Below are 26,840 nucleotides of genomic sequence, written 5' to 3'. Positions count from 1 at the left end.
GTTAAAAAGGAAAGAAGTAAACACAGAAAATATAAATAAATACTTATGCTAGATACTTCAGGCTTAACGAGTCTGCAGAGTTGACTGACCAGGAAAGAGGAGTTGATTTTCTTGAGTGACAGAAATCATTGGTGCTTTCATGGCATCTGCAAACAATTTTGTGACCTAGTTTATACAGGGACCAGCAGCCGGGCTTTTATTTGTCAAAACTAAGAGCCATGGGTCATTACAAGGGACTCAGCCAAAGTAAACTGATTACTGCCAGTGATTACTTACTTTCTTCTTCTTGATTAAAAAAATACCTTATACAGTAGTCATTTTGTTTGGAGGAGCAAACAATTAAACCAAGAGATTGACCAATAGCGAAATCCAGCATCAATCTTGGTCAAACCAGATTGTGAAGTGGATTTGATTCGACATTCCTGCTAGGTCTTTTTTTCATATTCATTGCAAGCCATATACCTAATTATTGAACACATATCACCCTGACCTCTAATGGCTGCCTTGCTCTGATGAAACATCTGATGTCAGATGGTATTGATGATGATGATTGTACTTACAGCTGGTTTTAGCAAAACAACTTTCCTAAAAATATTCTCTTTGCTAGTTCCATACAAAGCTTTCACAGACAACAATTCCTCCCTCATAAGATCCCACTCATGAAACCTGCTAGTTGGATGGTTTTAATTGTGTCAGTAACAGGGCCTGACAGGCATACAGCCTAAAGTGTTCACATTGAATAGGATGTTAGTTTACTAACTATGCTATTTTATTGTATTTTATCCCAGAAAAAAAATTGCTGTCATAATACTTTTTTTATACTGCTGAGTTGCTTCTTTTGTATAAAATGTCTAATGAGCTGGATTCGATTTCCGTGCTATACAGCCTGGATATTGGAGGCTCCCTTGCCCTAAGCTACTCATTTTAAAATAGCACCCCTCTGTTTTACTAGAGTACTTTCCATCCCCTCCACATGGGGGCCCTCTATATTTCTCCACCCCATTAACATCTGTCTCCAATCTGGGGGTGATTACAATGCTTAATTTATCATCAGGGTGTGAGCTTGTGTCCTCCAGGGACTCAGGTTGGGTAAAGAAAGTGAGATAAATGAAAAGCCAAGCACTTGTGCATGCCCTGGGACTGCTCAGGCAGTGAGCTGGTCATAAAGCACTAATGGATGCCATGCTGCTGAGAGAGCACAGGCCTCTGAGAGACACCTCATCATCAGCAACAGCAGAACAGGCTACATAACAGGTGCCACAGCACCCGAGTCACTAAGAAAAATAAATGGGACAGATGCTGAAATGAGTGGGAGAATTGTGTGTTTTATGTTATATTAGAGGGAAGGCGAGGAAGCAGGAAGGAATGTTTTGTTGTTGGTTGCTTAACATTGGCAGCAGCTGAGGTTGAAATTATGGGCTGTTGGTTGTGCTGCTGTTGGTAATTTGTTTTCACTTTCATGGGAAATAGCAATGTCCATTTTTTCAGGTTTTTGTGTCATTCATTTAAGCCAGCAGTTGCAAAGGAAAAAGTTACAAAAGACTATAATGTGTGCAAGTCTGGTAAAGAAGAGAGGAATATAACATTTGTCACTGAGCATTGGGATGAACAGCTTACACATGAATCGACTGTCGTTCAGTATTTAATACATCCATGGAAAGACAGATTACTCAAGTTGGTCCTATGTCAATCTTGAGATAAACTTGACCTGTAAAACCCTTGGAAATATGAGCAAATGTCAGCATGAAGCAGCATCATGCAGATGTTGGAATCACACTTTAGTGTGCTGCAAAGGGCATCAGAAACACCTGCTTAAAGGGATAGTTCACCAAAGAATTAAACTCACCACTATGCCGATGGAGGGGTGGGTAAAGTGTTTCACTATCCTATCCCTTTAGGATTCTCTGAGATTATCTGGTTGAACGACCTGAGACAGATTGAAGTAGGGCGGGAAATAATTGTAGGTCAACATGTACTCTGAGAGAAGAACAACTTGGATATGTACAAGTGAGCAGCTGCTTGAATAAGGTTCAGTTGTCACTGGTCATTTAAAGTGTGGACATGTGTTGAGCACACTAACAAGAGCACAAAAACCTGCAGTAATAGATTATGAATGCTGATTTATAAGAATCTTTTATGTGATTCTGTGTTCCGCTCTGAGTGCTTGAAAAGATGGTTGACCTAAAGCTCAATACTGTACCACAGAAGTGTAGGAGTGTAGACACATGCTAACCATGTTAGTAGTTAAGGATGTTGGTTCAGCAAGGGTTTGAGATAAAAGCTAATGTCATCATGTTAGCATGCTCACAATTACAATGCAAGTTTGCTTAAGTTTATATAGCACTAGACAAAAAGCTGAGATCATCTATAATTCATCTTAAGGGGAATATCTCTCTGCCAAGTTTATGATCCATCCAATAGTTGCTAAGATATTGTTTGCACCAATAGTGGACTGACCAACAGACCAACATTACCCTAGAGCATGGCGTTAGCATGGCTACAAATACACATTGAATTCAGATATAACAAGACATTATACATAAAGATAATGGCAGTAAGGTAACCATTTCACTGAGCTGTGATGCACTGGTCTTTAAAAATTTGAACCATTAATTTGCATTTTCTGAGTAACTGCCTTTTATTTCTAGCCTGTTTTTTTAAGGGACGTTAAACTGTTGATAAGACAGCACAAGGTAATATTCCCAGAGTAAAACATGAGTATCTGTCTGGTGTACACATTTACGAACATCAGCACTCCTTTTGCATATATGCACTTTGAAATCCTGAGTTCAGCATTTGCCAAACAATCTTTGAGCACATTCATATCACAAACTCAAGTGAACAAAATAAAGTTGCACTCCACAATGATCCAATATTGCATGACACACTTGGTTGGTGTTCTTGGATCTGTAAGAGTTGGCTACCTGTATTAAAAGCAGTGTGCTTGCTTTACCTTGTCGGAAACACAAAATAGCCTCAAATCAAGTGCTCCTCATGCATGTATGGTTGGCTGGGCTATAGTTATTGCTTGGTGCGCAGATGTTGTCAACATATAATCAGTGCTCAGAGGGCTTCTTCTGAAGTACACTAATCAGAGAGAAGATGGGGTCTGTAACATGGGGTGTAAACTTGCAGTGATTTTCTCCCAGCCTCTTTTCCCAGCCCTTCTCTCTTTCTCTTTACGGCTGAATAAGCTCACCGTTAAGCAGAACCATCCTAATAGCCCTGTGCCTTCCAACCCTAATGGCTTTGATGGCTCTGGCTTTTTCTGGCTTCTTTGTTGCTCTCCTTCAATGTACTATCTCCATCTCCACTCTTGACTCTCACACTTTTCTCCGAGTATATGAAAGGGATGCATTCTGCATTTATCTCCAGATAAAGGATCAGTGCAAGGTAGATGTTGATAGTGTGTGTCAATGTTGACACTTGGTAGTTTTCTTTTGATTCTTAGTTTTACAAGCTGTGTACCTGCTCTCATGTCTTCCCTACTTTAAAATGTGTTTCTTCTTTGATGGAAAATAACAGATTTTTAGGAGACGGACCAAAAGAGTTGCTTTGACCTTTCAAGCCGATGGTTGGAGGTGAGAAAGGCTCAGTTATGAGTGTTGTGCCAACATCACACCTCTCCATAGCCACCAGGGTCCAGGAAACTGCTGATCAGATTGTGATTTGTTTGTCTGTAGAAATGACATGATGCAGAGTCTTGCAGGGCACAAAACAGGAGTTGGCAACATTTTCACAGGGTGGGTGAAGGAAGTTATGTTGAGATTGTATTTCATTTTGTATTACCAAGGGTCTTGTCAGGTCAATGGAGTGGCGGTGACAACTGCCCTCATGTCAGAGTCCTCCCTTGCAGTACACTGTAACAAATTGCCTGTGGGCACTTGTTTGAGAGAAGCAATGGTCACCAGAGTGAAATTGTAAAAGCAAAAGGCTTGAAATCAGCTTATCTGATGGAGAACCAGGCTGGGCAAACAGTCTAATTGACTGGCACAGAAACCCGTGAAAGGGTCTCTTACGCCAGTTTATGTGACGAGGGTAAGCATTTCTACATTTACCAGTCTCTGTAAGTGGGAAATCAGAAATAGTACATTATAGACACTGCTGCTTGATCCTTTTTATGGCAAAGGACGTTATACCTTAATATCATTATATTTTGGTTTTGTTTTACAAAGATTTGAGACTGCACTCTGGCTATGATCAGACTGACTTCAGCTTGCATGGACACAGCCATCTTGGTTTGCCAGTGTAGGGTGATCCCGGGATGTCTTACAAAAGAAGTTTAACCTTTTCCCACAATCCAATGCAAAGTCATCCAGTTGGCCAACGCATGCAGGCTTACATTCCTTGTTTTTTGATGTAGGATTAGATGTTAATCTCCCTAAACGTACACCTCCGAAAGAGATACTGCCTAGACTCTGTGGGTTGGTCAAGCGAGTGGTGGCAAGATTTGGATTCCCCATTTCTGCGATGTTTCCCTGACAGGCCCACATGATGTAACGTGTTGGATTCAATTACTGATGACATCCACTGTTCAAAATGAGAAGGACAGAAATACTAACCCTTTAAAGTTTTCCAAGAAATGGATACTGCATAGACTCGGCCAAGTGAGGGGTGGCAAATCTTTGGGTTATCAAGTGTCCTCAGTTAAAGGCGTCCATTGTGTCACTACAGAAATAATGAGTGATCTTACCTATACCTACCAATCCTTACCAATACAACCAAAAGTTTAACTTCAAAGGTGCTTTTAATCCCTGCATCCTGGACTCACCCACTAGATGCCAGAGGACCTTTCTCTTCATCCACTGACGGTCAAGATAATATTGTATATAGTAAAATGCTTTGATTTTACATATAACACATTAGGCCTAAAAGAAAATGTTGATCTCAACACCAATGTTGCACCGTCTAAACGAACTGTGTTAGATCACAATACTGCATTTTACTGAAAGGAGAGTGAAATTCTGAATAGAGATCTATACCATTTGCACAGTGTTACGTATATGGGAAAACCTGCGTCACAGTAGCACATAAAGGACTGTGTGATGAGAGGCAGACCAGGCTTCCCACATGGAAGAGCAGGGATAATGAGAAGCTGATACGATGAGAAGACTGAGGGTCATTAGAGGCAGAGTGTGTGTAACATTGGTGGCTGCCAGTATTTTTCTTACAAACTACTGGCAGCTTAGAGTGTATGAGAGGGGAATGAGATGCTGTGTTTGGGGTTGAGCAAAATATATTATTGTGTTGTTGTTATTTAATAGTATAGTAAAAATAGGTTTGCTGTCACTGACTAGAGATTGACATTTGGGGTAAAATGTATCTGCATGTTAGGCCCCACTAGTGATAGCATAAGGCTTTTAACAAGGAGAGCAGGAAGGAATATATGCACATGTATTCACAAAGCCTGGTATACTTCACATAGTGTAAGGAAACTCTGAATGAAAACTTACATGGGGATTCACCACATAAACCTATATAGGATATGCAGTTGTGTCCAAAATCGAGAGAGACAATTTTTTCCATTAAGGTGAATGGGAATGACCCCACAAAAAAACTCACACATCCCAGAATGCTCCAGCAGATGCTGTGTGGTTGTAGGGACAGATGGACACTGTATCGGTACCAAAGGAGACAGAGTTTTGGTTGTAGACAGTGCGACGCCTGAGTAAATCTGCCTTCAGCCATCTGTCCCAGCATCTCTCTGACTGGCTCTGAGACCATTCAGCACTTATTATGGATGTTTGATTTTACAAGTGTAGAGCATTCTGAAAAATGCAGCGTCAACAAAGTCTGATAATTGTGTAAAGGTTTGAGAGTGATCCAACAAATGGAGCAGCTTCATTGGAGCTGAAGAGTTAGACAAGAAGTTTGATACTACTCTCCGGTCTGTGTAAGGCAGACATGAATATAAACTGGCAGTCAAGCAGCAGTTATTTTTATTTTTATAGAAATGAAAGAAACAAGATATAACACAACCATACATTGTATATAAAGATTGACAACGTGTCTTGACTTCCTCCCACTGTCCAGAAATGAAGCCAAAATAATATGGATACGAACGCTGCTATCTTGTGCATTTGGAGATTTTACATTTTTTGTTCCATGTCTCATTCAGTAAAATGGAGGGTTTACGACATATACTGCATCCATCCACTAGGGGGCGATTGAAATGCTTTGGCTTCACTTATGGGGAGTCATCAGGTTGTACATTTTTTACATAAGCTGCTTTCAGACATGCACTGAACTCCAAAGATTCTCTGCACTTTCTCTGGAGGACATACATTTGTGAGCGCTTATGTCCGAGTGAGAGCCTCCCGATTATCTGCAGACTTTCTCCACCTGGCCCCTTAGTCAGCAGAAAGTCGGGAGAATTCAATGTGAGAACACAGCAGGGGATCCCCCCCTGAAATCACAGTGAGGGAGTGTAGGGGGGGTTTATAAGGATCCAACATGAGAGAGATGCAAAAATATAAAAAATATCTCCGGGTGAAAAAGGCTGCTCCCCCTCTCGCCTGAATGATGTGGAGGTAAAGTCCGGACCCAGTTCTCCGGACTTTACCCACAGGTAATGTCTGAAAACAGCTATACAGTCTGTGGTTTGAAGATATCCAGGTGCTGCTTCCCTCTTGTTTCCACTCTTCGCGCTAAGCTAAGCTTCCATATTTAGCAGCGGTCATCTGTCATTTCTTTTAACTCATAGATGAATAAATATGTTTCCTGAATAGTTCAACCAGTCCTTCAAGAGAATCCCATTCTTTTAAGCGGTAACATGTGGACCTTGTTTGGCCAACTTGTTTAGATAGTACCATTGAAAATTCACAATATGTGAGACACAGGTTTGTTAGATTTTCTTCCATCAGACATGTTGACTTGTCATAATATAAAAAAATCACAGTGGCTTCATTCTGTTAATATGTCCCAGTAAGACATGACAGTGTGACAGTGAAGCAGCATGAATGATACCAGAACCCTGAAACGCAGGCAGCTAAATGGGATTCAGCCCTCTTTCATTTTAGTATTTACGGCTCTGCTTTTCCCTCTGTGACATGTCAGCATGTCTTCAAGGAAAAGATCTCATTAAATTGGATATTAATTATGATGTGAAGACCTGTTATGATGAAAGAATTAGACAAATGGTCCCCCCCCCCCCCTAACATTTATTGGAAACGTTTCAAAAGCGGTCATGACACAAGGAGAAGAAAAAACAGTACCAGTACAGTGAGGGGAGTCTCAAGCCAATTTATTTAAACTATAGCTGAGGAAGTGCCAGCTCAGTGCACCAGTTGACGGAGACAAACTGTTAGCTTACAGCCAGCAGCCTCTTCCACAGGCATCTCATTCATGACCTTTCCAATGATTGCTGATTAGGAGCACTCAGCTGCCTCGGGGCGAGGAGGAGAGGGAAGCAGGGAGAGCAGAGGAGAGGTGGAGGAGGGTCATCCTTTCTAAACAACAGTGTGTGCTGTTAGTGTTTTCATTCAGTATGTTTGCAGTCCCTCCACTGGGCTGAAACACAGACTGTTTTGGCTGAACACAGGCTGATAATAGAGAGAGCATCAGTCACTCAGGAGACTAAAGTGTCTCTTCAGCAAACACGGACTGTTTCACACATCATGAAAAATGATCCCATCGAATTTTATACGGTTTGTCAGTAATCCAATGAACTCAAATCTAAAATATTTTAACTTCACTCATATCTTTTAAAAAAAATATTTATATTCATATATTGGTGGTTTTAATGTTTCCCAAATGTAGCTGCAGCTGCAATTTAGTATATAAATGCATTTTTAGAAGACAAGGTTGGATTATGTGAGGCTGGAGTCTATTAAAATGTCTTTGCATGGTGCAAATCAAATATCACTGAAAATATGATCATGTAGAGCTGCGGCCATAGTGTAAATTCTTGCCCCTTGAACACAGCATGACATTATCTATAATCCCTAATGTGTGCCAGGGCCCATCAAGCTTTGGTCCACATGAATTATTCATTCAACATGATCCTCTGGTTGCATAATATATTTGACATCCATGTATATATGGAACTTGTATGGTGCTTGTTCATAAACATGAAGGTCATTTGGACTATAATGTAGTATGAAATATGTCACTGCAACAAGCAGTAAACATGAGGGTGTCGAGAAGGCTTCAACTTTTATTCATGATTTCTTTTTTACATTAGATTCAAATACCAATAACAGGGGTATTCCATAAAAAGCAGAGGTCGAGATAGAGAACATTTCCATGTCAAATCAAAGACTGCTATCATGTTCCAACAATATCTATTGAAAGTTTTCATATTTTAAGTACTTAAGAAAAAAAATGCATCTTAAAGTGCTAGATTTAAAAAAAGTGTAAATGCAGTTTCACCTTTTCTTTTTGTAAAAAAAATCTGTTTCTGCTGTCTCTTCCGCCATGTGAAGATATTTTTCTCTCACCACTTATCACATCTATTCTCCTTTGTCTCATCTGGGTCTGAATGGTCATCTGAAAGCACAGAGTTGATTGACGGAGTGGCATCGCAGGAGAGGATTTACAACAAATGCAATTTGTCTTGACCACTAAACCAGTGCCATAAAGTCTAGAAAAGCTGCGCTGGTTAAAATAGAAACGCTCTATCCAAATTTGGCATCGGCCTCTGGGTCCTGATCCAGACTGCAGTCTACCTGTTAGTGATACCTGACCTATGGTGTCCATCTGTTAAAGAGTGAGTAACTAATCCAAAAGTTAGGTTCAAACTTTCAATCTGTAATCCACAAACAATTTGCAAAATAGTTTGTGTGTCTGGTCCATATGAGTCATGTCGTAGGGACCTAAATCTATTCACACAATCATGAAACAGGGACTTGTCTTCCTTATGGAGACAAAAAGCCAATCCCCATAACAAAAAATCATTAGACCTTAAGGTGAACACACGTTTTAAGGTTAGGTTGAGGTTAGGGTTTGGTAAACTAAGGTAATCAATGTAAGTCAATGTAATGTCCTCTGAAGTCACACAGTGTGTGTGTGTGTGTGTGTGTGTGTGTGTGTGTGTGTGTGTGTGTGTGTGTGTGTGTGTGTGTGTGTGTGTGTGTGTGTGTGTGTGTGTGTGTGTGTGTGTGTGTGTGTTGTACCTCTGTTTTAAATAATCTGAGTTAAAGGCAATTATATGACAGACAAAATAATGACACTCAGAATTACTCCATGTCGGATGAGGCTTTTTCATCCTAGTTATTTCCTCCTCTGCTTAAGGCAGCCATTTTTAGCCACAGAAGATCTGACACATTGTTCGTCTGCGAAAGAAATCGTTGCGGGAGTGTGAAACAGGCGAATTCTGATGGATGACTACTTTGGTTTTCAAGTTATGACTTCACAAACAAAGCAGAAGGAGTGTTATCATAATAATAATAATAATAATAATAATAATAATAATAATAATAATAATAATAATAATAATAATAATAATAATAATAATTTGCTAAAAGGTCTCCGAGATTTTCTCTCACCCTAAATCTGTGGCAGGGATGAAGAATATTGTATACCTAGCAGGTGTTTATGGAAATAAGAAAAACACATTACCAAACCATATGAGATTGCAACAAAAGGGAAAAGAATGGGGCAAAAACAAATAGAGCTGAGGTGGATGTGTGATGAAGAACTGAGGAGGGGGAGAGAGAGAGAATGAGTCAGCAGCAGCTTTCACGTTCTCCCTTTCTAAGGACAGATGTTTCCCTGAGATTAATATTCCCACTCAGAGTTTATTCATCTGTGTTATCCTCACTCTCACCAGGTGATTTCATGCCTCCTGAGCAGCCAAAAAGGCTTTTTCTTTTTTTCCCCTGCAGCCGCCATGTCCAACACTGTCACAGATTTTAATAAATGATACTGATAAAGCAGGGCTGGTGGGGGCGGGGTGTAAGGCAGGGCTAAATTTAGCCTGACAAGGAGCGAGAATTGATTTCTGTTTGTGCCCTTCCCGCGCCATTCATAGCTTTTCCATTTCTTCATGAATGTTTTAAAGTGTGGAAATCTTTACCGCTAACGCCTCTGTCGGACTAATCGTAATTTACTCACAGCCAGTTGTTCCGCACTAAAGGCTGCAGCAACGCAGCAGCTCCCACTCGCTGTGGTCTTAATTGATCATGGATTTGATAGGTTACACTGAATAATGGATCACCGTTTCCACCGACGTCTGAAGGTGGATTTCTGTGTCCTTTTATTTTTTCTCGGACCCCAGGTAATTGAGTGGGCTTTAGAAATGAGGTATGAGTCTGTTATATTGATCTGCTGGAGGTCATTTCCTAACCTGAGAACGGCTGATCAGATTTCAGTCTTGTGTGCACACTCATGTTGACGTTTTTGTTTGTGTGTGTGTGTGTGTGTGTGTGTGTGTGTGTGTGTGTGTGTGTGTGTGTGTGTGTGTGTGTGTGTGTGTGTGTGTGTGTGTGTGTGTGCGAACGTGGAAAACTAGCCATTGTCCTTTGAGATGGGTCAGTGAATGGGTCGCCTTGTGTGGTTCTTGCTCTCACCTTCGCCACAACATTAACTTTACCCACAAATCATTTGTCCTGTGTCTGATTCTTCTTTTAATTCCCTCACCAAATTTGTATTCTGCCAACCTCTGTTTTCACCAGGTTTGAGTTTTTAATTTCACCTAATTACCTCCACTAACAAAAGTCGGCAGCTGAACAGCATCGCGTTCTGGAGCTATTTTTACTGAGAAATTGAACTGCAATTTAACATCAGTGCCAAGGATATCAGCATCAGTCAACAGAATTTGGATTATATTATTTATATATTTTACACAGTGAGAAGTGTTGAGATGTTTGATAGACATAAAAACACCTTGAGAATAATTCACACTGATCTGCTTCATGTTTGTATCTGAGGTAAGAGTTAAAGTGTAAACATGAGTTTAGGCTGTACGTCTGCATGGTCTAGTGGTGGTTTGATCATAATGTTAACACCAGCATGCTGAAATTCTTACAATGCTAACCAGCAGATTTCAAATAGGTATAATGTTCACAATCTTGAGGCCTTTGCACACCAGACATGATTCATTTTGCCTGATTAATTTGCATGTTAATAATATTTTTCAAACCTGTATCCAGTCAATGCAACTTTTCACTTCAGCGAAGGAATCTGTGGGAGATTGCAATTTACATTTTTCGGATCAAGTAAGTTTTTCCAAGGTTTCACTTCTGTCATTTGCACATTGAACAAATCATAATGTGTGTTGTCGATAAGGTCATAATATGTGATGTACACTTTCATTTGACACACATTTCCCCTAATGCGCACAGCTGGAACTGTTTACTAACAAACTGGACCTTTCTCAAATTAAATACTGAGGAAAATACTTATATGTTGCTGCCAGATGTTTCAGTCGTTCTCCAAACTGACTGATATGAAATATATGTCCTGAAGCGACTGTGATACAGTTTAAGCTCCCGAACCAAAGAGTGAAACTCACCTAGCTCAAGTTCTTGGGTGTATCCTGGTATTTATTATTTATTGTTTTTATTAAGTAAAAGCACCAAATCATTATCGTTTGACGTTGGTTCCTTCTTTTCCACAAGTGTGTTTTCATGTGATGTGAGTCAAGTGCATTGAAGTTCACCTCTGAATTATCTATTTCATGCAGTTATTCCATGTCGCAGTTGATGTGCAAAGGCCTTAAGATTAGCACCAACCACAAATTTGGGTTGTGATGAGTGGCTAAATGTGTGCTGCACAATCGGTGATGTTTGAGATACTGTGTAACACAGACAATAGGATCACTACGACTTTTGCTTCTCATAATGTTAGTTCACAGTGATCTTGTGCTTCACAGTAATTATCTCCATCAGTGCCACATTTAATGTTTAGCTGCTGACGTTTAATACTCTCTTAATTAGACAAACGCTGCCCACAGACGCAGACACAGTTAAGCTTTTAAAGAGAGCCCTGTGGCTTTTCAGTAATCCTCCGCGCTCATCGTGCTCGGCCACGTCCTTGACCTTCACTGCGTCTCTTGTCAGTGAGAACCAATAATTGAATTGTGGAGTCAAAGCACCTGGTAGTCCAATTGTTCTCCATGTAAAGTGTGATTGTGAGTCAATTTAGATTTATTTTAGTGTTGGCAGTGTTTCCTCTTTTGTTTGTATCCGTTCAGCCAACTGCTGCTGACGCATGTGCCTCACAGCAAAGTCTGACCAACAATGACCGGTGCCAGTTTACACCCTCATTGACCTCCTGACGCTGACTGATTAAAAAGGGACAAAAAAATCAGGGGCTTTCTAACTTGTTTTCAGTTTTTTACACTGAGACAGAGAAGTGTTGATTCAATCTTTTTCAGTCTGCTCTTTGTGGGTTGAACTAGATTTTTTGAGATAAAGGTGGAACATATAATGAACAGCAACAATGTCACTCTTCAGTTGTGTAGGGTTTTTAGGAAACAACTATAGTGTAACAGCACATTCATGCCTAGTCGACATGTATTCATATTTTCTAAAAGTAAAATGGAAATAGGGAGAGTTAGGAACAGCCAAGGAGGATATTATTACTGCACTATTATTTATATAATTTGAAAGATAATAAAATAATTATCACATTATTGAATACATTTGTTTTAGGAAACATTCATTTATTAACATCCATTGCAGGTTAAATAGACTTTTTTTAACACTTCAAAAATGAAGGCAACAATCATGAAATGGATCTTTTACAGTAGTTCCAACTCCATTATTGGTTCCAACCATTATTTGAGTAAATCCCACAATGCCTTTGTATTGAATTGTTCCCTCTACAAAAATAAGTTGAACCAAATTAATTTAAATAAAAAAGGCGTGGTAATATGGTAAAATTACATTATTAAAGATTTTCTACCTTCTTTATATATTTCCATTCTACTCAACTCCTCTCAAAGTTCCATTCAAATTGTTGCCTTCATTTTTTTTGCCTTAATTCACTTCAGTCAGAAAAAAATACAAAGAGTAATGTCTTTTTATGATCAAACGGTTAATTTATAATCAATCATACAATCTTTAAACGTTTTTAGCTGTGTTTAAAGTTGCATATCAGCTCCTAATTATGGGATTCTCACTCCTATTAACCTCCAATCACACGACTGGCAGATGATATTTAAGCCAAATTGGGGCCGATATGTCACACATTGCACACATCTACTAGCATGTCTTAATTATATGTGTGCATTTCTTTGTTTTTCTTCCTGCTAAATTAAATGGTCACTCAGGCCATTTCACTGCCATGTGGGGAAGATTAGGGTGGACAGATGATAATCAGCTGCCAAGTTGGACCAACGTGATGGACACAGAGAATGAAACAGGGCTTTACATTCAGAATAGGTGAAAGAGGAGGAAGAGTGGAGCCGGGATTATAGAGGGAGAGAGATCGAGATAGAGAGGGAGAGATTATACCCAGTCTTTAAGAAATCAATTCAACCTGCTGCTGCTCAGCTTTTCAATGACTTTTGCTGCTTAGTGATCTGAAAGTAAAGTCTTGACCGACTCTACTGTGCTTTTGCAGCAGAGTACCTGTTATAAAACCACAAGGAGTGTGTCATCTTTTGCAATACTACTGAATTCAGATAATGTCTCCACTAATCCCACATCAAGGTCATCTCAAGGAGTTTTTCCACATACGTGATATTCTCTGCATTAAATACATCTCATAGTATCATTCCCCAGCAGGTTTGTCACTGACTTGGCTCGAACAAGGCCACTGGCGGCTTCTGGCCTAAACCTGCAGGCATCCTCCCAGCAGCAGACAGGAAACACAATCTGTCACCACCACCAGCTCCTACTGTAGTACAGTACAGCTCGTGCTGCTATCATCACCTCTCCTGACACGCTGCATCTTTCCACAGCCATTTATTAATCCTTCCTATACAATCCTTATTTCTCCAGCTCCGCTGTCGTATCCTCAAACCATCAATGTATCATGATCATTCTATGTCCTTATTACTAAGCCCTGTGCTCCACTCTTAACATTTTAGAAACAAAGGGTTTGTGAAACCCCCAAACCTCCATTTTAATTCTTTACGAGTCATGTTGAAAAATAATCACAAAAATATAATATGACATCGTGACCATTTCATTGAATTAGCAATTGCACACACGCACGCACACACACACACACACAGCCACACACACAGCCACACACACACACACACACACACACACACACACACACACACACACACACACACATATATAATATATATAATCACATTTACATTAAGTAACTACAAACAGATAGATGCGGAATTGCAAGGGTCAGGGCTGTTTCTGTTGCAATAGTTTGATGAAGTAAAAGAAAAGGAGAGAGAAAGAGTTATGACAAGAAAACAACTGAAGGATTTTGTAAGAAAACTGAATGAAAACTAATTTTCAAATATGTTATGCTGACAACCATCCTCTGTTTTCAATCAGTTGATGCCAGTGTTGTCTATCGGTAATTTTACTGATAACCTAATATATCATGTCTACCCTTAACTTCTTCCAAGCACATCAGTAGTAGCAGCCATGAACTTGGGTGTCAATTTTCAACACTGAAACAAAAATCAGAGATTGAATTAATTCAAATCTTAAATATTATAACAAGTCCTACTTTTTTTAATATCACTCAGTTTGGTTTCACTTAAAATTTAAATCGAATGTATTTCATTCATATTAAATAGAAATGAGTGGAGTGATTACGGGACTTTTTCCCCCGCTGCTCCTTCTGACTGAAACCAATTGTGGCTTATCATCAGCCCCGTTGATACCTTCACCTAATGCCAGCCAGAAGACAGGATTGACTTCACTGTTTCATAAGTTAATACTCTGTCATTTTTATCCTCAAGCACAAAACTTTTCAGATTTTGTTGAAAAACTTTGAAACCTCAGTTTGGAGAATTTGACCTTGTCTGGCTTGTTTCAGAGGATACTGTCGGGGTTTGGAGCATGGGCAAATCCAAACACTGTGGTATGAACACAATTATCTTTAAATATTTAATGTTCAACAGTAAATTTAGTTATATTTTCTACAGTTTGTTAAGTTCTAAAATGCAGCCTTATTTAAGTATTGGTCTCATAGTTCTATAAGAGTACTGTACATACTGACAACACAACCAGACATGGGTCAGATATACAGCAGGTCTGTTTATATTTTCAGAGACGACTACTGTATCTGAACTGCAGTGATAGACACCAAAGCCGGGCTTCATGAACTGAGCACAGTATCTGCAGGTGGAATCAAATGCTGGTTCCGAGCTCGCCGACATATTTTCATTTTGATAAGACCTTTGCTTATTTACTGACTGAAGCTCCGCTGTGAACTCACACGCCCCCCCAAGTGCAAGCCTGAACCCTTTGGCCTCCTGATGTTCTATAAATACCTTTTCACTTCACGACCACTCACATTCAACATCGCATCTTCTCCTCTCCCTCACTTTCTTCTTCTCGTCATGTGACTTGATTCTGTCTTAAATTAAAAATAGTCCCACTGTCACTGAGTTTTTGACTGAGAGTCTGTTCTCTAGCAGATTCTCTCTCAATTTGTTTTTTCACTCGCAGCTCCATCAGATGTCTGCTCTGCTGATGAGAGCAGTCAGTCTACGCTTTCATCTCCACTTTAGTTCTCCTTCCATCTTTCATTTTTAAAAGTGTGCAGTGGATTAGTTCGCCCGCTCCCCCCTCCAGAAAAGCCTTGGGATTAGGATGTGTGGAGGGGGAGAGAGAGGATGATGAAAAAGAAGAGGAGGCAGAGAAGACAGAGGAAGAGGGAAAGATAAGGAAAAGAAAGTAAGGGAAGAGTTAAAGGGGGAATCACAAAAGGAGTCAAAGGAGGATAAGAGCACATCCTATTTAATAATATGTGTGTGTGTGTGTGTGTGTGTGTGTGTGTGTGTGTGTGTGTGTGTCTGTGTGTGTGTGTGTGTGTGTGTGTGTGTGTGTGGGTGTGTGTGTGTGTGTGTGTGTGTGTGTGTGTGTGTGTGTGTGTCAGACTTAACATCAGTGTAGTTTGACTACTGTTGGTTTTTGGGGTTTCTAACATCTTCATGCGCCAAAGTGTGTGATTTTCTCGTGGTTTGCTGTTACTGATTGTTTATTATCAGTCTATTGGCTCCTTTGAAAATCACAAAAAGTCATCCACTGTTGCTATGCGACTGTTAAAAACTGTTTCAAACCAGCTTGAAGCCCTGCGATCTTTATCCGGAATGATTCACTGTTGGAATCTTCAAAACCATCAGCATCCTGCATGCTGAGTCTGAATGCTACATGCATGAAAACCATACAGAGCTGTGAGGAGACGTTCACTTTGTATCACAAACAAAGGCAAGAAGAAGAAGTCACTAGTATGGAGGGAACTCCTTTGTATGACTGTCATTCACGTCTGGTGACATAAGATAGTCATTTAGAACTGGCGTTCACAATTTAAATGTAACTTGAAAAATAAAATTTTGATTGTTCTCATAAAACGTTGTCATCAAAATGTGATCACATTGCCAAGTCATTTTGGGGGTAATTCTAGCCGTGCATTTGAAGACAGACTGCGCCAATACGGCACAACTTTGCTGTCTTATTTCAACAGCTCTTTTAAATAGGACTGAAAAATGAACCCCTTTCATTCCCGAGCAACAAAGGATCCAATGATTGGATCTGTTTTCGGACAAACCCATCCCAGGTTTCATTGTACACCAGCAACAGAGCTAACGAGCTATCTGTGATGTGGCTGAGCTGCAGTAAATACAGTTGCTCAACGTAGCTATTGATGCAATGATAACAATGGACTCACACATATGCTTTGTGTAAACGCTTGACCGTGGGCGTGTCCGATGCTTGGTGCCAGCGGGATCATCATAATGACAGCAATCACAGTTTCATGCTTAGGATACAAAACACAGCCGGCTAAAGTGCTAAAGTGATGTCGATGGATATAATATCCACAACCACATGAACACACACTAGGTACACCAGCTGCCTTTGTCTTTTCTTTTGCATTAACTTGATTTGATTGGCTAGCCTCAGTGCTTAGTGTTTGTTTTAACATGATAACTGGTGCTTCCATTGCCACATGTGAAGTTGAGCTCTACTGTGCTGTTCTGCAACACATGACAGGCCCCCAGTTCAAAGTCCAACCGTCTCATTTCGATTCAGCCTTTGTAGTCTCATCTGTCAAACGGTTTTGTCCTCTGAAGAATGCAGCTCCTGAATTGGGCCAAGCTCAGATCTCAGGTGAATGTAATTAAATGTATACAGTATGACCATGTATAAGAAAAAAAGATCTTCCTGCTAGCGCTTCAAAATTAGTTGGCTAGTCATATCTAGTGACTCTTTCTCCACAAAAAAGGATTTAAAAATGAGTGGCGCCCGTCCTTGACATTGTCTTCAGGAGTTGGACAAGTGTGTATACATATAGTCAAATGGACCTGCTTCTGTTTCTTGCAGACATTTCATCCAAGAGGCTTCTCCAATTCTAACAAACTAGTAATATGTTTCAGGTTTTTAACCTCTGTGGCCATTTACCTATGTTGAGAGTCACTATGTCAAACATGCAGGTCTTTGAAAACCCATGTACCACTCCTGAAGATACCGTGACCTGGATGACTTAGAACCTTCACAGATACCTTGACATCACTTCCCTTGACCTGTGACATGCCATATGCCCTGTGTAGCTAATTAACACATTGAGAATTGACCACAAGTCAAACGGAGTGAACGCTTATTAACATGAGGTGCAAATGAGAGGCCAGTGGATTCGATGTCATTGCTTAGATCATATGTTCAAAAAGGAGTGCACATATGAAGTGTAAATGCAGCAAGTGATTCAAACTGAAACAAGAAAAACTACCTCATAGGCTTAATTTGAGCTAGTTTGCACAACGTGTTTTCCAAACTCTTTAATAAAAGTATCAATTCTTGCCCTAAGTGGCACCTCTCAAAGATGCTGATAAATGTCTCTCATCATCAAGCAGAGATATTAATTTTACAAATTATAACGATGCACGTTTTTCTCTTCTCAAGATGCTGATGAGAGAAAGTTTGCCTCCTGTCACAGCTCAGCACATCAAGCTAATTGTTGTCAGACAGTCTTCTATTTTAAAATGCTAATTCATACCACAGGAAAGATCGAATGGGTGTTGGTAGTTTCCTACAAATTAACAAAACTGTCTCTTAAAAAGGTTCCACCGTCGTTGAAATATTGTCTTCATGTCCTGTTTTGATCTCGATGGACTATTGGCTACACTGCCCCCCCCTCCAGATTCTGATGGTACGTCTCCGTTTAGTCTGGGTTTTCCATTTCCGTAAGCTTTCAGAAGACGTGCACAAGTGAACAGAAAGAGAGAGCATTTTTTTTATTAAGTGTGTCACTGCACGTGTGTCAGGTTGTGATTGGATAAAAAATAATTAGCTGGTGACTTTGGAGTCATTTGCAGGAAGACAGCTTAATTAGTCTTTCTTAACACCTCATTGTAATCGTTTTCAGAAAAATACTCAACTGGAAAAAGAGCGGAGAAGCATAACATTTTGATTTGGTTGAAACTTGCTGAAGTTTATTACACTCAATGAGAATCTTGTGAATGTTTTACTCAAATATATATGATTTGGAACAGGGTGGTGAGCCCTAGCAAGTGTTTTGTTTGTTTTTAAACATGGGTCCTCTGAGGGCTGCAATGCTACACAGAGATTGCCATCACAGACGTTGGGTTTTGATATTGTTAGGAGCCGACTGAAAGCAAATGGCATCTCGAGGGGGAGAAATCACATGGCTGCTGATAACAGCATGTAAAAATCTATTTTCTTTGAGATAAAGTGCACACTGAAAATAAGCATTCCCTTTGGCAGAAATGATCCTTTTAGACGAGTGAAGTGATAGCTCCACTTTAGCCCCCGTGCACAAAAACATAATCTGTCCATAATCTGTCTGTCTCTCATGCACGCTCACGGCCACACAAACAGATCTCATCAGGACCCCTGCTTTCTTCTCCTGAATATCCACCACATCCCTCATTCTCTGCCCACCAGTTCACTTCTCCCCCCCGACAGTCTCAGTGGGATGATGGAGAACTGCAGGTCACGACTTCTTCTTGAATTTATTTTAGTTTTTCGTGACTTTCTTAATGGACCAAGGAGGGAATTCTTTAGTGTCACCATCAGATACAGAGATTGTAGATATTGCTCTCTGTATCGGTTCACTTACTGCTTAAGATGAGGGAGATGGGATATCTCAAGTGGCAATTGGGAGTAAGGAAGAGGGTGGGGGAGTTGTGTTTGTGTGTGTTTTTTGTATTCCTCATCTTCTGCTTTGGTCATCAGAGTTCAGTTTTGTCATTGAAAGGAAGGGAGCTTTTGTTTTTAGGGTATCAAAGAACAGAATTTTTTGATAGGTTATTTGTGAAAGTTTTTCATTCACTGACCTTAAGATTCTAACTATCAAAGGCCTTTGGGGGGGGGGATAACAGGTGTAAAAGGTGCCTGAGACTAGGATATGGACCAACAGACCAAAATTTAGGTAGACCAAAAGTGGTGGTCTTAATCCGGATCAAACTGAAACACGGTTCGATTTGTTTGTAGTGTGAAAACATTTTTTGAATCATTCTGACATTCTGACCAATTACAGGAAGTTGAGACAGCATTAAACAATAGAGGAAGAAGATGTGGAAGCGACTTGTGGGATTGCTTCCAATGTTTGCCTCCGACAAAATAGTGTTTTAATGAAAAGGAAGTTAATTTGGTGCATTCAAACTAATCAAGTACTGCACCCAAAGCTGGTGATGCTGGCACTAATACCATGATGATATTGCTGAGGTAATGAAACTAATATAATGAACCAGTTCATTAATTTACTCTATTCAAACAACACAGAGGTCAGACTCACATCCATCTACAAACCAATCAATGTCAAGAATAAGTAGACACAGCCTAAGTAGATAGACAGCTCCATGACAGAGTCTAACATAATCCTCTAAAACTTGATCTTAATAATATAATAATACATGGACAGGTCTGCTTCTGCTTCGCTGGTAAAGAAGCGCTTGAGATGTGTTGATGGATGATTCTGTGAGCTCTTTGAGGGTAAAGGAGCAAAAGGCGGGTCAACCATATAATTTATTGCACTGACTTACAGTCCTGTGAAAGGAGGTGCAGCACCTGCCTGAACAGAGGAAACAATAGGAGTGAAATTCACATGCAGGTGAAAGTTAGACATGATGGCAGGTGTTTGTTACATCCAAGCTTGGATTTATCTCAATCTATACATCTTTATTTTTCTAAATTATTAAGCCTATGTTCATCCCCCACTTCACTACTGGGGCTGTTATACTGTCAGAGCTATATTGCTGTCTCAGCATTCTTCAGTGATCAATACGTTTATTATCCCCTCAGTCACATCTTAACTAACGGCCCCTGGAGTGTAAGTGGTTAAATGGAGTTGGTATATGAGGCGCATTGATAGAAAAACAACTACGCACTTGTGCGCGTGCCACTGTTTGTACACACTAGTGTGCGTCAAAATGCGCGCGCACTGTCCATATCCATGCCCTTGCCTGCGTCGTGCAGCTCATTACGTTTGATCCATGCGGGCTTGATCCTGCGCCTGCACTCAGCGCACTTGGCTGACAGACGCGCAGGGCAGACAGTGGTCTGCTGCTGCTGCTGATTCCTCAGGCTCACTCCACCAGTCCTCCTTCAGTCTGGTTGAAGCAGTCCAGTCTGGAATTCCTTCAGCGCTGGTTCGGGGAGGCGCATCTGGACCGCGGAGAGCGTCCCGGAACAATTACGCGTGGCTGTACCTGAGCCCCTGCCCCCACACCGGGAATAACCGCACCGGCTGAGGACAATTTACCTTTTTTAAATTGTTGACAGCATGGCGGGCGCAAAGTGCCTTCTGAAGACACCGAGGTAAGAGACTGCTTATTTCCCTGGTATAGAAAGAAAATGCCGATGTGCATTGTCGCATATTTCAGAACGAAATCAACATATAATCCCTGTTGGCTCTGAATTTATTCAGCAGTAAAAATCTACTTTATAGTGTTGTGTTGCATCTATGGTGTCACTTTAATATCCGCGCTCACTATTCAATCTGATGTGATATTTGTTGCAGCCTTTAAAATGTAGAATTTGAGATGTTTTATTAAAGCAGCTTTGGGATGAAGCAGCCTAAGTGTAAGGTGGCAGTGCAGCGCATCTTTTATGTTGCATTGACTCAAAGCGTAGTGGTTTTTGTGTGACTGTACAAACTGTTTCAGTTTGTGATCAGGGTGGAAAAAAGCGCTCATTGTTTGTGCGGTAAACAACAGACAGTCTATTTCAGCCTGCATGGGCTGACTGATGGAAACGAGTGGACAGCAGTCACATACAGATGATCGGACATTATTTAATAGGATCAAGTCCTGATTTTCACAAATGAAAGTTCTGCATCTTTCAAGAGCCAAACTTTCCACGCTGATTATTTGGCCCGATTGAACGCGTTTCCAAAGCAGTTATCAAGGCTCTGGCACAAAAGTTGCACCTTTGTTCACAAATGTATCCTTTGGCGAAATCCTTATCCACACAAGCGTCCATGGTGAACTACAGCGGTCGATCGTCCTTGAAATACAGATGTTTCTGGGGTTAATTGTGTCCTTGGGTCAGGTTTGTACCTCAGGGCGCACGGGAGCGCAGCAACCTGTCAGTCATCCACTGTGTCGTGATGCAAAGGTCGTTATAAGCGCACGGATAAGAAAAGGGGTCGTGCGTGACAGCTCTATCTTCAAATTTAAATAGAAAACCTCTCATCATGTGCATGAACCCACCAGGTTTTCTATTCATCTTTTACAGTGTTGCCTTTTCATTTTTTTACAGAGTTCGGAGCTTCCAATTTTCTGCATGCCTCCAACATTCGCTGCAGAATCGGTGTGTGTGTGTGTGTGTGCGCGCGCGCGCGTGTTGCATGGGTGTTTTGATGTGTGTGCCTCATGCAGCTCCCCATTTAAACCGCATCACATCCAATTCTCTCCAGTAGCATTTCACCGCAAACTCACTTTCCCTGGGTTTGTTTACATCAGGCATATTTATTAACTGCAAATAGATAGTGTGATCCCTCAGGGGCTGTCAACATGGACTACCTTTAATTTGCTTTGAAATATGTGTAAAACAGGAAAAAAAAACACAACTGCTCCTATTTAAATATGCATCCCCAGCCTCTTTATTTTCCAAATTGATCCTCATTAATGCCATTCCAAGATAAGCTTCGATTTGGCTTATCTCAGTGAAAGCATGCATGGTGGAAAGAGAAGCCTTCCTTTGGTTGTTTGAGTTTGCTACTTTGCCTTTTAGGCTCAATGCAGACATTCCCATCTCATCGTTGCAATGTTGTGCATCAAATGAAGGTCACATGTTTCGTCCCTGTATGTCCTGCGCTCTAATCCTCTGCCGCCATTACTGTCAAAGTCAAATTGCATGATTTGGCAAGGTGGTGCTTTATTTTTCGACAATTTAATGCTAAGATATTAGTTTATTTTGTCACACAGGATCTCTTGAACTCACTCCAGCAAAAAGCTGCAGTTCTCTGATGGGGCCAACATGCAGCTTTGGCTTCATGTCAGGGAGAGTCGGTTTCATGAGCGTGTTTGTGCAATTTCCTGCAGAGAGAGAAGACTTCACACTGAAGCAACGTATGACCTATAAATGGCTTCCCGTAAATAATAATGTGATTAAACATCTTTGCAGCCAAAGATCCACACCTGAACTCTTCAATAAATAAAAGTAAATATCACTTTGCTTGGCCATGAACTGTTACATTTCAAATCGGAGTATTAGAAGCTGTCCTTTCTCTGACTTTATAGTCTCTGAATGACAGAGGTGAAAGAATTTTATATTTAGCTCAGAATATTGAAATAATACCCTTCTCTGACTAGGACTGTCTGGTTAATTCACATGCTGATACGGCCACATGCTGTACAGTGAGAACAAACGTGACATGTAACAGGGCTGCTCCAGTCAGAGTGGAGATACAACCCATTCTCGCTGATCACAGACTTCTTAAAAAGGGAAGTGTTGAGCATTTGACAAGAACTTGCTCTGACAAAGTCGACTCCGTGCCCTTTTCTGCCTTGCAGTAACTTCCAGTCGTCAGCCATGTTTGAAGGCTCTGAGTCTGTCGAGGTGGAGGGAGGCAGCGCAGACAGCACCGTGGCCTCGTCCATCAGCGCCTGCAAGAAGGTAAGAAAAACAGAGCTGGGTGCTTGTGTGTGCATCTACCCACATGTGTCCCTCTGTCTGTGCATGTATGTACTGTATGTATGTGCATGTGCACTTGTCCGTCATATCCGACCCCTCATCACTTTGAATTTCCAGCAGTGCGAGTGACTTTCATTTCCTCCTCCGGGGTGCCAGTGACACCCAGGGGTTCTGTAATAAGGGGAAAAGCCACGGCCCTCGGGTGAGCCCAGTAGATTTATCATCTCCAGGTGCCACAGAGACAGGAGGGGAAATGGTACAGATCAGTGGGCTGAGGTGGAGGCTAGATTGAATTTCCTTTCAAAGTGTGTGTGAGTCTGTTTGTGTGTGTGTGTGTGGGTGTCCTTTACTATACGTGTGTGTTTGTGCATTTGGACTCACTGGTGTGTGCTTCCTATTTAGCCATCCGCCCATGATCTCAACCGACCTCCACTCCACAGCGTCCTGTAGAGACACGAGGTGACGACTTTGTTATAATTGAGCATCGGGTTCGGCTGTCCTGTGGCGGCAGCCTTTTGCTACGATCGCTCACGGCGAGATCAGCTGAGTCTACGTCACCTTTACCTGGACAAGGGCCCACGCAGATGGCCCTGTCCTGAGGTTGCAAGCATGAGGGGGGGAGTGATTTGTCACTAAAAATAAACACTGAGATGAGAGGACAGTGCACACGTTATATCCGTCATATTTAAAGTAATTACATAAGGACTATTTTTAATATTCAGCCTACAGCAGCACAAACGAATGTCTCATGTATTGATAAAAATAAATAAACCATATGGCCAAATCCTGTAATTGAGATAAGCATCAAAGGGAATGTTGGGATCCATCCTGGTAAATACTCTGGCTTTGTAGCTGTGGGATTATTAAAGTCGAAGAGTCAATAGTGACAAATTAATTAAGCCAAAAAAACACACTTGCTTGTCATTGACAGCAGCATCTCTGTAGCTGCAGCTTTCCTACAAAAGGCTCCATTACAGCATCTCTCCAGGGAGGAGGAGGAGGAGGAGGAGGTGTGTGTGTGTGTGTGTGTGTGTGTGTGTGTGTGTGTGTGTGTGTGTGTGTGTGTGTGTGTGTGTGTGTGTGTGTGTGTGTGTGTGTGTGTGTGTGTGTGTGTGTGTGTGTGTGTGTGTGTGTGTGTATTATGTGCCGTGTCTGGTTAGCTGACACATTATTGATCTTGTGTCTTGGACACTTATCCTGAAGTAAAGGTTCTGGAGAAAGGTCAATTGATCCCATCAACCAAAGGGGGAGGCACAGAGGCTGCAGGCAGATGAAAGTGAATAGGTGACTCAGATAACGTGTGTGTGTGTGTGTGTGTGTGGTCAGTGTGTGTGTGTGTGTGTGTGTGTGTGTGGTCAGTGTGTGCTCCATGTGTGTCCCTGTGTGGTGTGACTTCAGCACTACTCCACCTGATCTGTGTTTATATATCTGTGTGTGTGTGTTTGTGCTGCAGGTGTTGTGCAGTAACAGCGTGCTGGACTCGTCCGACTACTGGCTGAGGAACGAGAAGACTCTGTGTAGACTGGGCCTGCTGGACGATGACGCCGAGGGAAGCTGCACCATGGTGAGTATAGCCGCGCCGCGGGTGATGAAACATGCACAAACTTCCAGCAACAAAGACACAGAGATGGTCGTCTCCAGTGTCGGGTCTTGAAGGTGCAGGAGGTGTGTTGGTGGCACCAGACGACAGTCAGGTATCGGAAATGATGTGAGATAACTTCTGAAAACCACACACTCTTCACTCTGTGCCCTTCAGTTGCTTCACCTGAGTGGTTTGTTGACAGGAAGTAAATAATGTTTTGTGTTGCAGCAGGTTGTTGGCGCCTCTTCCTATTGAGCTGCCATGTTTTGCTCATAAGGTTTAATGTGTCTTTTATTGTGTTGAGAGAATGTGTTGGTAAAATAGACTGGATTAAGTTCAATGTTAAGTCTGCGGTCACATTACTATGATATTACTTTCTTCTACCACTTCTCTAAAAATGGAGAAATACTTATTCTACTTCTTCTGTAGTTTTTCTATACTAATATTTTTTATAGTATATTGAATAATATATCAATTTCACTTCATAAACAGTAACAGCTTGTGCGAGCAGAGTTGTTGTTACACATAAATTCACCTGAACATCCCAGATGGCCAAATCACAGCTCGATCGGGGCTGTTTGTGTTTAAAGAGCGACATAACAGCAGATCACAATCCTGCTAGTTTAACTTCCTGTTCTGCTGCAGTGATGTAGAGTGTGTGTGCCTTGCTCATGGGCTTTGTGTGCCTGTTGGAAGGGGAAAATTATGACTATTCACAAATGACAAATGTATAACCAAAGATATTTCTCCTGTTGTAAGTCAATGCTTTTGCACTTGCATTCATCTGCATCGTAGCCATTTCTGTGAAGGAACACTGGATTAGGCTGGTGTTTTCCATTCTTGAATAAAGGTTGGAAAAGAACATTCATTTTTCCATCTGCTAATGACAACCAAGGTCTCATAACAATGTTGCTGCTCAAAATACACCCAAAGATTTTCTTTGCGCGGATGTTGTAAACTACACAATTACATTCTGCAGAAAAGAAGCTCATTGAAATCTCAGCAGCACCTTGGTAAATAGACTATTATTAGGAAGATGGCGCTATATATAGGGTGGCACGGCGGTCCAGTGGTTAGCATTAGCGCTTCACAGCGAGAAGGTTCTGGGCTTGAACTCAGGTTGGGCATTTCTGTGTGGAATTTGCATGTTCTTCCCGTGTCTGTGTGGGTTCCACAGTCCAAAGACATGCAGGTTAGGAAACTCTCAAATTGCCCGTTGGTGTGAACGAGAGAGCGAAAGGTTGTTTGTCTCCATATGTGAGTCCTGAGATACTGGTGATCTGTCCTGATATTGGGCGAGAGAGTGTACCTCTCGCCCAATATCACCTGGATTGGCTCCAAAAGCACAAGTGGTTTAGAAAATGTATGGATGGGTTTATAGATGCATCTCTGTTGCGTTAATTTTATCACACCTGACATGCGACTGAAAACAGAAGGATTTTCATTGTTCGTCTCTGTTGTAACACACAAACTCTGGGATTTCAGTAGTTTGGCTCTCTCCTTGGATCAGCAGAACCACACCTGGGGGGGGTTGCGGTGCGGGTGTAATAACTGTTGCCTCACAACAAAAAGGTTCCCAGTTTGGCTGGGGTCTTTCTGTGTGGAGTTTGCATGTTCTCCCTGTATCTGCGTGGGATTTCACTGGGTATTCCTGCTTCCTCCCACAGTCCCAAGACAGATTGAGCTTAGGTTTGTTTGTTGGTGAGAATGAGAGAGTGAATGGTTGGGCTCGAACCCCCCCACCCCTTCGACCCTCGAACGTATAAGCAGTTTGGATAATATATGGACAGATAAATGGATTTCTTTATAGATGCATCTGTTGTGTTCATTTTATGACAAAATGAAAAGATTGTAACAGAGGGTTCTTTATATTTCATCTCTACTATACCACAGCATATCAAGGATTTCCGTATAGTTTGACTTTCTCCTTAGATTAGGAGAACCTCACTCTTGCTAGACAAACATCTTCTACCTGCCTCTGGACTCTCAGAATGACAACATCAGTCCTGACATGCCAACTCAACTCAGGTGACATTAAGTTAATGCCATTAGGTTTGCCTGACGATGGGAATACT

General features: G+C 41.2%; 1 protein-coding gene across 6 annotated transcripts in view; it reads left to right on the top strand.

The window, feature by feature from the left end:
• Positions 1 to 26,840, top strand: part of sphkap (SPHK1 interactor, AKAP domain containing) — a 107,995-nt gene that overhangs the window by 56,535 nt on the left and 24,620 nt on the right. For 4 of the 6 annotated variants that reach the window (XM_034604410.1, XM_034604408.1, XM_034604412.1 and 1 more), the window contains 2 exons: positions 23,063 to 23,165; positions 24,637 to 24,747. In XM_034604410.1, coding sequence (XP_034460301.1) covers positions 23,082 to 23,165; positions 24,637 to 24,747 — 195 coding nt within the window. In that variant the 5' untranslated portion in view covers positions 23,063 to 23,081. Of the gene's footprint in view, positions 1 to 20,500; positions 20,865 to 23,062; positions 23,166 to 24,636; positions 24,748 to 26,840 lie in introns of those variants that run through there. The other 2 variants (XM_034604409.1, XM_034604413.1) reach the window with 2 other exon arrangements.

This window comes from Hippoglossus hippoglossus, chromosome 13 (assembly GCF_009819705.1).
Source record: "Hippoglossus hippoglossus isolate fHipHip1 chromosome 13, fHipHip1.pri, whole genome shotgun sequence".
Lineage (NCBI taxonomy): Eukaryota > Metazoa > Chordata > Actinopteri > Pleuronectiformes > Pleuronectidae > Hippoglossus > Hippoglossus hippoglossus.
The sequence above is the reverse complement of the archived record's forward strand: the minus strand, read 5'-3'. Positions and strand labels throughout refer to the sequence as shown.